Source organism: Tupaia chinensis, unplaced genomic scaffold, assembly GCF_000334495.1.
Source record: "Tupaia chinensis unplaced genomic scaffold, TupChi_1.0 Scaffold138517_1, whole genome shotgun sequence".
Classification (NCBI taxonomy): domain Eukaryota; kingdom Metazoa; phylum Chordata; class Mammalia; order Scandentia; family Tupaiidae; genus Tupaia; species Tupaia belangeri.
Genome location: NW_006198412.1, coordinates 1,342,893 through 1,352,854, shown reverse-complemented (window position 1 = coordinate 1,352,854; position 9,962 = coordinate 1,342,893). Strand labels below are relative to the sequence as shown.

General features: G+C 51.5%; 1 protein-coding gene across 1 annotated transcript in view; it reads left to right on the top strand.

Annotated features, from left to right (window-relative positions):
* IGSF3 (immunoglobulin superfamily member 3) overlaps nucleotides 1–9,962 on the top strand; it is a gene marked incomplete in the record, with an annotated part of 108,332 nt that overhangs the window by 88,127 nt on the left and 10,243 nt on the right. Inside the window, 2 exon segments of the mRNA XM_027765508.1 lie at nucleotides 5,952–6,362; nucleotides 9,733–9,962. Coding sequence (XP_027621309.1) covers nucleotides 5,952–6,362; nucleotides 9,733–9,962 — 641 coding nt within the window.

Below are 9,962 nucleotides of genomic sequence, written 5' to 3'. Positions count from 1 at the left end.
GAACTGTAGATGGGCTCTAATAGAGAGTAGCGGGTACCCTCTGGCCGTGCAGGAGGAGCGTCCGGCTGGGGCTAAGGCTAGAGCCAGGGAGACTTATATGCGGGCTGATTATAGCCATCCATGAGAGAGATTAGTAGGGCTCAAATATGGCATGGCCATGCAGAGAGAGACGAGCAGGGAGCCAAGGGACGTTAAACACACAGGGATTCAGGTATCGCGGCTGCCTGACCGTCAGGTGCCTTGCCACCCTCCCAGCCGCAGTTCCCCATCTCTCACAGTCTCCCAGCCAACTTGCTTCCCTCTGTTAGAGAACTCTCCCTGCCCCAGCCACTGGCCTGCTCTCCCTGACATTACTGTCGAGCATCTTCAATAAGGAGCAGCTTTCTCCCTGCTCCTCTCCCACGCTGCCCATCTCTCCACATCTGCTACCCTCCAGCCTCTGCCTACGCCACTTTCCAGAATCTGCTGTCTCCAGACATCAGGGGGCCACCTCACCACAGCTACTTCTTAAACTTGAGTGTGCATCAGAGTCACACAGAGGCTCGAGAAACCAACTGCAGCTTCTGTGACTCAGTGGGTTCCAACTCGTTCCCGGCTGATGCCGAAGCTACAGGTCCATGGGTTGCACCCTGAGAACCACAGCGGGCATGGTCAGGTTATAGGCCTCAGGTCCTGGCAAGTTGGCCAGAGCCGCCTTTCTCACTTCATCCAGCACACCTGACTGCTTGCTCATCCCTGAGCCCAGTGCACAGGTGTCTCCATCTTTGTCTACCATTCCCCCCTCTCGGAGCCCTTTCTCTGTCTTCCACTGCCAGCGGGTTGCCTGCTTGCTCCTTCCTCAGGGCCTAGCTCAGAGGTCACATACTTTTGAAAGCGTCCCTCCCTCCTATCAAATGAGAATTACCTACCTTTTCTTTAAAAGATTACTCACATACTTGTGTAACCATCATTTTCTAATTTGGTCAGCAATGATTGGACCGTAGTGTCTACCCTTTAGATGCTTAGAATTGCATAGGAAAGAGAAGAACTTTAAGAAATTCTCTTTGTTGGGACCAGCAGATAGTATAATGGCTATGTTGCTGGACTCCCACGTAGTTGACTGCAGTTCGAGTCTCAGACCCGGCGGCTTAAACTCACACTGGGTGTGTGTGTGCGCATGCCCAAAATCCTGAGAGGAGAGTGGAGGAGAAGGGATTGTGGCATGGTCATCCACCCTGAGGGGGGAGGTAATCTCTCACTTTCTGTCTCTCTGTGTCTCTCTGGCAAGTACACGCACCCTATAACAAAAATCTCTTTTAAAAATTCTCTAAATGGGCCAGCAGGTGGTGTGGAGGTGAAGGCAGCTGGATCTTACATGGCTGACTGCACAGTTTGAGTCCTGGCCCTAGTGACTTGAAAAACATACTAGTTGTGTTGTGCGTGTGTCCAAAATCTCGAAAGGAGAATGGACAAGAAAGGATTGCAATGTGGCCATCCCCCTGGGGGCTGATTTATCACTTTCCCTCTCTCCTCCGCTGTCTCTGATGAGTACATGTACCCTGTAGCAAAACAAACAAACAAACAAAAAGAATCTCTTTTGTTGTAAGGTAGCATGTAACAGTTATAGGGGGTTTAAGGGAATCCTTTGTTGATGAAATTAATGATATTTTGTTTTGTTTTGAAGAGAGATTTTTCCTATAGAGCACATGCACTTGCCAGAGAGAGAGAGAGAAAGAAAGTGAGAAGTCATCCCTCAGGGGATTAGCCATGCTGCAATCCCTTCTTCTTTCTCCTTTTGGGATTTTGGACATGCACACATGTGCACTGGGTGTGAGTTTCAAGCCTTTGGGTTTGGTACTCATACTGTGGTCGGCCATGTGGGTTCCGTGATGTAACCCTTATGCCATCTGCTGGTCCCAAATGTCTTTTTGTTAGCAAGTGTGCACTTGTCAGAGAGATGGGGGTGGGGTGGGGTGGTCATCACACTGCAATCACTTCATTTTTCCATCCTGTTGGGATTTAGGGCATGCACGCATATGTGCCTGGCATGTTTTTCAAACCTCCAGGCAGGGATTCAAACCATGGTTGGCCATGTGGGATCTGATTTCCTTTAGCCACTGGGGCCTGCCTGAAATAAGTGAGTTTTGCCTGAGTTACACACAGGTGGGATCTGAATGGTGGTCCGTTGGCTGAGGAGCAGCTGCTGTCCTCTGCTGCCAGGTTCCTTCTTCCGAGGCTGGCTAGTGACGTACTAGCCTCTCCTGTAATACAAAACACAGGCTTTCCAAGTTGTTTGTTTGTTTTTTTGAGAGGTTTTTTTTTTTTCTTTTGCTATAGGGCATGTGCACTTGCCAGAAAGACAGACAGAAAGCGAGAAATCACCCCCCAGGAGAGATGGCCACACTGTAGTCCCTTCGCCTCCATTCTCCTCTTGGGATCTTGGGCATGCACGCACATGTACCCTGTGTGAGTTTAAGCCACCGGATCCAGGACTCAAACCGTGGTCGACTACATGGGAGTCTAGCGACATAGCCATTATACCAACTGCTGGTCCCGGGCTTTCCAAGTTTTGCTGTAAAGCCTGGGGAGCAGACTCTCCAGATGCAGAAAGGAAGGAAGGAAAGGCCATTCCTTCCCACAGGGTGGGAGCTGCCTGCGAAAACAGCTGCTGGTGTGACCTGGAGCCGCTCTCTTGGGTGGAACACCACCGCAAGCCTCTCTGACCCTTCTCCCCGCCTCCTGTTCCTTCTTACTGCTGATTCATCCTGGGCTGCTGATGCATCCTGGGAGATTAATCAAGCCTCAGTGCTCAGCATCTTTTCTTTCCCCTCTGCGTTTATTGCCTCTCTTAAGTCCGTTCTTTTACACAGCCAAGTCCAGGCCTTCTTGAGCTTTGAAGTGCTTCTGAATCACCTGGGGATCTTGTGAAAAATATAGATTCTCATCCGTGTGCTGGGGTGGGGCCCGAGAGCCTGCATTTCTAACAGGCTCCCAGGTGATGCTGACGCTGGTGGTCCATGGGCGGCACTTTTAGAAGGAAGATGGCTGCATATGTTTGGCGGTTCCCAATCGAAGTTTTGAGCTTTGAACCTGGGGAGCAGGCACAGAAGCCCAAAGGGAAGGGGGTAGGTACGGTGCACTCGGGGCGTATTACATACCAGGTTCTGCACTCCACTTTTTCTAGGGACTTTTGCTTTGTACAGCACTCCTAGTGAGGGAGATAAGTGCCATCATGAATCTTATTTTGCAGACGAAAGCCCCTTCGGTCTGTAGCGGACTGGGCTCTGCTAACTGAGGAGGAAGGTGGTGTACATAGGCCGCACATTGCCCCGGGCAGTGCTGTGGCAGGACGAGCGAGTGCTTCCTAATTAGACACCAGCCTCCTCTCCCCTGGGCGTCCAGAAAGGTCCTCTCTGCCCTTGAAATGGGGAAGGAAATCCAGAGCATAAAATACTGACCTCTTGCCCACCTGTCTGACGTGCACCGAACTTGAAAACTACCTCTCTTTCAGGCTTCTCAACACTTCACAATATTTTGACATGAAGGGAAAAAAATGGAAATGCCTTGAAACATTGCTCTTCCTTGGATTCCTGTGCTCAGACCATGTGACCACGTTGAAGTTTAGTCATAGGGTTCCAGTTTAACATATGCAGTTACTATAGCAATTGAGGTTTCCTTAGTAACAGTTGCAAAAATAATCTGGCCCCAATTAATAATACATTTTAAAGCTCTTTCTACTCTACACCGAACAACCTAGTTTTTTTGGCCAAGAACCAGATAATTCAGGTGGTGTCATTTGCACCCATACAGATAGCATTTGCATGCGGTGGATTGGGTTGGAAAGGAATGAAAAGGGAGCCGGTGGTTTCGAATATGTACTACAAGAATCCAGTCTGAAAAGTCGATGGGCCGAGCTCTTGCAAATCTAGTTTCCAGAGTGTGAGAGCTTACTGGTAAACCCTGCCCTGGATTCCCAGCCTGCCCTGGAGGACTTTGCGTTTGAAGAGGGGAAAAGGCAGAAGACGGGGCTTGTTAGCACGAACGATGAAACCAGAAGGGTGGGACGGTAGGACGTGAGCTTGCTCTCAAATTGGTGCTTGCTGTGTTCTTGCTGGTTTGCGAAGGCCCGTGAGTATGTGACTTCAGCAGTCCTTTGTGAGGAGAATGTCTGGCTTACCGCGGGGGAGGCGTCCTCAGAGCTGCTTCCGCAGCAGTGACGTTGGCTATTGGATGCTGCCACACCTAAACTCGTTGAATGCTCGCTTCCATTCAGAACATCGGTCTGCATTACCAGGGGGACCACGTGGCAGTCTGCGGCTTTCAGAAGCTTTGATTCCTTGACCCAGGGGCCTCAACCCTGACGCTGGATCTGTACCCTGAGCTCCAAGCCAGCTGAGCCGTGCTGGCAGGGAACCTCGTGGTCATGACCGGGACTCAGTTCTGTGTCTGGTTGCAGTTCCTGGTCTTGAGCTGGCCTCTGGCCTTAGGAAACAAGAGGCTGACCAGCATGGCACTGGAGACGGGCCAGGGCTAACCTTCAGGCAAGCCCAGCTGGAGGAAGCCCAGGCGCAGTCTGTACCTTGCTGGGTTCTTTCTCAGCTGCCATGTGGTTGGGTCCCTGTGGCTGAAAAGCTAAGAGTAGAGAAAGCAGTGGGACCGGGAGTGGGATGATGCTATTACTGTTGGTTCCCTAAGAAGAATTTATAATCGTTGCTTTGCCCTTTTTTCCATTTTAAGGGGGGGGGCAGGGGAGAGTGAGGAGGGGAAATCAAAGCCAAGGATGTTAACAATGGCATGGGGTGAGTCTCAAACTACCTTTGGAAGATGTATTTCATTAGACTTTGACTTCTTGCCACCTTAAAAGTGAACCTCGTCATTAATTAGCAGCTAGGGTGGCATCCCAGAGGCTGTACTCCCTTCCGTTTCGGAGCAGGATGGTAAGAGGAAAGGGAGGCCAGAGTTGGCTTTGTTGTGTCCTGTTGCTCACTGTCTCCTCAGCCCTCTTACGCCCTGGCCCTCAGGAAGACCCACCCCAGCATCTTCAAGTCATCTGCTTCCTCATTTCTCCAGCATACTCTCACGTGCTCACCCACTCACTCTCGTATCTCAGCAAACATTGATCCAGTACTTTCTGCAGCCAGGCATTGAGCCGGGCTCTGGAGTGTGGTGACGAGAATGCCCCTAGGGCAGTATGCGCCATGGGGCTGCGACTCTGCTGCCTTCCTCAGGGCGTCCCCTGCACCAGGCGTCCTGTGGGAGACTGTGGGCACTCTGAATACTGGCTGACTGAGTGGAAGAAGCCTGATCTCTGTCCTTGGGGAGCTCACAGTCCAGGGAGAAGTGTGATGCCAGAAACACAGCCTGGTGCTGAGCGCCGAGGAGGGGCGTCTAGCCTAGTGGCTGGGAATGAGGGAGACGGGGAAGCAGGATGCGGAAGGGAAGGCTCAGGGTGAGGAGGTAGCAAAAAGGGGCAGACCGAGGGCACAGCAAGGGCAAGGAATAGGGCTCTGGGAGAAGCATGGGAAGGAGGGGTGGGGTACGTGAGTGTGAGCTGTGGAGATAAGCCAGGACAGTTGGGTGAGGCCCAAGTCCTCGAGGGACTTTGTGCTGTGAAAAGGAATGGAAGTTTTTTCTTTACAACCTGCAGGCAGTTGGGAGCCAGTAACCTTTTCAAGCAGGACTGTGATGGGGCAGGTTTGTATTTTAGCTGGAGCACACAGCGTCGACAGGAACAGCAGGCAGGGGACAGGTGGTCAGGGCCCGAGCCAGGGGCATGGCAGTGAGGCACCAGATGAAGGGGTGTCCAGGCTGACACCAGGTCCCAGCGGCCCTCTTCACACTGAACTGTGTTCTGGAGGATCCCTGCCGACGTCCAGTCCTAGAAACGGTGCTGCACAATGCTGCTCGGAGCCTGGAAGCTTCCAGGAGTGTGTGGCCATTGTTCTAGAGCCTGCTTTCCCTTCCCTCCACAGTGACAAAGCTGCAAGTGAGTAAGTCAAAGCGGACCCTCACCCTGGTGGAAAACAGGCCCATCCAGCTGAACTGCGCGGTCAAGTCTCAGACCAGCCAGAATTCCCACTTCGCCGTGCTCTGGTACGTCCACAAGCCCTCGGACGCCGACGGCAAGCTCATCCTCAAGACCACCCACAACTCCGCCTTTGAGTACGGCACCTATGCTGAGGAGGAGGGCCTGAGGGCCAGGCTGCAGTTTGAGAGGCACGTGTCAGGGGGGCTGTTCAGCCTCACTGTGCAGAGAGCTGAGGTCAGCGACAGTGGCAGTTACTACTGCCACGTGGAGGAGTGGCTGCTGAGCCCCAACTACGCCTGGTACAAGCTGGCAGAGGAGGTTTCAGGGCGCACGGAAGTCACTGTGAAACAGCCAGGTAAGGAGAGAGGAAATGGCCCTCTTGGGCCACCGACTACCTGGGGGCTGCCGGGACTCTGTGGGGTCCAGGAGAGTATGACTGAGGTGCCTGTGGGGTGTGAGTCCAGGTACACAGACCATCCGAGTGCTCACGCATGGTAGGAAGGACCCAGTGTTGATGGCAAGCCCGTTGCAGCCTCCTTCACCCTGCTTCTGTGTCCACCTTCACCAAGGAGAGGCCTGAAGGGGGCAGTGGTCAGCACAGTGTGCAGGGCAGGGTTCATAGAGCTCCTGGGTCTCTTGGTGTTCGCAGTTTTCCATGGTGTTCGTCATGGATCAAGGGCTGGTACCAGCCCCACACCCAGGACCCCTGCCTAGAAGGCATCTTGTGTCTCATCTGCTTCCCATTCTTCTTTGCCTCCCATCCCAACCTCTTCCTGTCATCAGACTGAATCACCCTCTGCCCGCACCGCAGACCCTGTGGGTGTAGCCCTCAGTCTGCTCCCCGGCAGGTGGTGTCCAACCTTTGCCAGAGGCCTCCAGGGAAAGTGAGCTGACTACCTCTACAAGCTTCAGTTCCGCTTTCGTACGGTCGTTGAGAAGCTCTCTGCACGTCACTCCCCTCTCCAGTTTTAGACCTGCCCCCAAACCAACCCAAGACGCATTTGGGTTATTTCCTTGTGCAGATACGAAGGCTGGCTCCCCTTCTCCTTGCGAAAGGTCTCAGCTTTCATTTCCTCCTCACAGAATGTGGCCTTAGTGCACACTTGTCCCTCAAGCCCACATGCCCTACAGCTCGACACCGTCTGTCCTTTCCCGAGTGGCCGTGGTGTCGTGTGGCCCAAGCTCTGAGCCCCATCTCTACGCCTTTGCCTATGCTGTTCTCTATGCCTGAAATATGTCTCTCCTGCTGCTTCTACCTTCCCCAAGACTTCACTCTGCACCACTCTCAGGAAGCCGACCTGGATTTCTCCCAGATCACCAGGGGTTCCTTATAAAATGTGTAATGTAGTTATTTGCATTTGTTTCGCACTACACTACGAGCATATTAAGGACATGGCTCTGTTTTTGTCTTTAGCCACTGGCATGGCGCCCTTGGTAGAACACCCCACGGCCTTTGTTCTTGCTGTTCTCAGCCAGGAACACATTGCCAAAGATATTTATCTTGCTCTTCCTCTAAGAGGCCCTCCTGGCTCATTTTAACTTAAAAAAGCCATTGTCACCCGGAATCCCCTCTCCCCACCCCTTTTATACCACCTTCACATGCATCACCGGCTGGCCTCCCGTTCACTTGCTTGTTCATATATAAATAAATTACGTAAGTTCTTGTATTTTTACTTATAATTTACTTATTATTTTTTCTTTTTAATTTATTTACTTTTTTAATTTATTTTTTTATTTTATTTTTCTTTTTTAAATTTATTTACTTATTTTAATATGACGAGAGAGAGAGAGAGAATGAGAAAGCAAGCCAGCGGGTCTGGGCCCCAAACCATGGTCAGTCATGTGGGAATCCAGTGCCCATAACCGCCACTCCACCTGCCAGTCCCTAGTTAACTTATTAGCTTACTCTGTATTACCTATCCATTAAGTGTGTATTCAAATATAGAATACACATACATATTGGGTACGCACACTCACGCACGCATCCATTTGTTGTCTCTCTCACCCACGAGAATCGACGCTCCCCGGGGGAGTACAGACCCTTGGCTGTCTTTGCCATGCTTGCCTCCCAGGAGGTCTCAGTAAATACTGGTTCAGTGCATGGCACCAGACACAGAACCCCTGATGTGGCCCGGCCTGTCTCCCTCCTTTTCCTGGGGACATCACATTTCCAGGGATTCTCACTGGCCTCACAGTGACCCGTTCCGTCAGCCCTTGTCCCGGAGCGTTTAACAGGAAGCTCCCTTCTGAAGCAATTCCTGTTGGCGTTTCCAGTGACATGAGTCCTGACTTCAGGCCAGTCTCGGGGGGCTTTCGAAATCAGCCTGCCGCGGTGCTTCTGGGTCCAGTCCTCCTCTCTGTTTCAGTTCTGCTTCTTTAGGTACCCAGAGAATGTGCCCGCCCGCCCTCAGCACTTCTTCTCTAGTCATCACCGTCCTTTCTCTTTCCTCATTTGCACTGAAACCAAGAGATTCTTGGTGGGCCCTAAATTCATCGAGGGGTTTCCCCAGCTGAGGTACAGGCAAGTTAAGGGGACGGTAAAAAAGAACTCTACGGATCCTTGTTGGCACTGTTAGTGAAGCTCTGCTGTAGTGAGCCAGAAACTATAAGCAGAAACTCATGGGACAGTAATTAAAACAGCTTTCTCCTCTCAGCTGAGATGTTTTGGTTTATATCTTTTTGGGAAAAAAACAAAAACAAAATCCAGCAACAACAACCAAAAAACAAAAAAATAAAAAAACAAAGCTGCAATGAAGAAGATAATCTTTCTACCTGGTGTTAACTAGAGTTATATCATCATATGTGTGTGTGTGTGTGTGTGTGTGTGGTATATGTGTGTATGTATATATCTCTATCTTCCTATCTGAGGGCTCCTTATTTAACATGTATTTTCTCTTATTTTTTGATTTTGACCTTTTGATTACAAAGGTGGTCATGAGTGCTGTAAGTTATTCAGACAACACTGAAGTGTAGAAAGAATAAAAGCCTGGCCCTTCCCCTCGTCAGATGTCACTCAGACATGTCCCCTGCTTAGGCAGTGTCATGGCTTTTAGATCCCTGTGGTCCTGAGGCTCACTAGGGCCTTTTATGAAATGACGAGCATGCTGTCGTGAGTGACACTTTCTCACTGGAGGAGAATCTGGCTGGCTGTATCGAGCCCCCCAGTAGCATCCGTACCAGTCTTTTCTGTACCGATGTCAGGTCAGTTCTGTTCCCGTCTTAGGAGGGATCCCTCATGACTTTTTGGTAAGCTGCAGTCTGTATGGCCGATGCGTGTACATTAAACCGATTTCCTCTGTAGTTCTTTTGGGATTGGAAGCCCAGTGTATTTTAGCTGACCCTGTGTATGGTCAGTTTTGAAAGTTTACTCTTGTTCTGGGAGGGGTTTCCCAACCACCCCTGTCAGTCAGCCATGTGCTCTGTGGCCCACTGTCACTGGATGTAAAGTCTTCACGGCTCTGGCTTGTCCTCCCAAACATCAAAACCAATGAGGGTTCTCAGTTCGGGGACACAGCTGTTCTGTGCCATTGAACTGTGTGAGACCCAGGCCCTCCAGACGTGTGATCAAGGAGCTCAGAACGCTTAGGGTGCCATGCGTGAGAATGATTTCTGATCACGTCTGTGCCGCTGGCCTCGCTACCTGGACGGCACTGTTCGCTGCTCCTGGGAAGGAGCGTGCGGATCCTTGTCTTCTTGTGCTGACATCTCTCTCCTCACTCTTCTAGACAGCCGCCTGAAGCTCAGCCAAGCCCAGGGGAACCTGTCGGTCCTGGAGACCCGGCAGGTGCAGCTGGAGTGTGTGGTCCTGAACCGCACCAGTGTGGCCTCCCAGCTTATGGTGGAGTGGTTCGTGTGGAAGCCCAACCACCCGGAGAGGGAGACGGTAGCCCGCCTGAGCCGGGAGGCCACCTTCCAGTACGGAGAGCAGGCAGCCAAAAACAACCTGAAGGGGCGG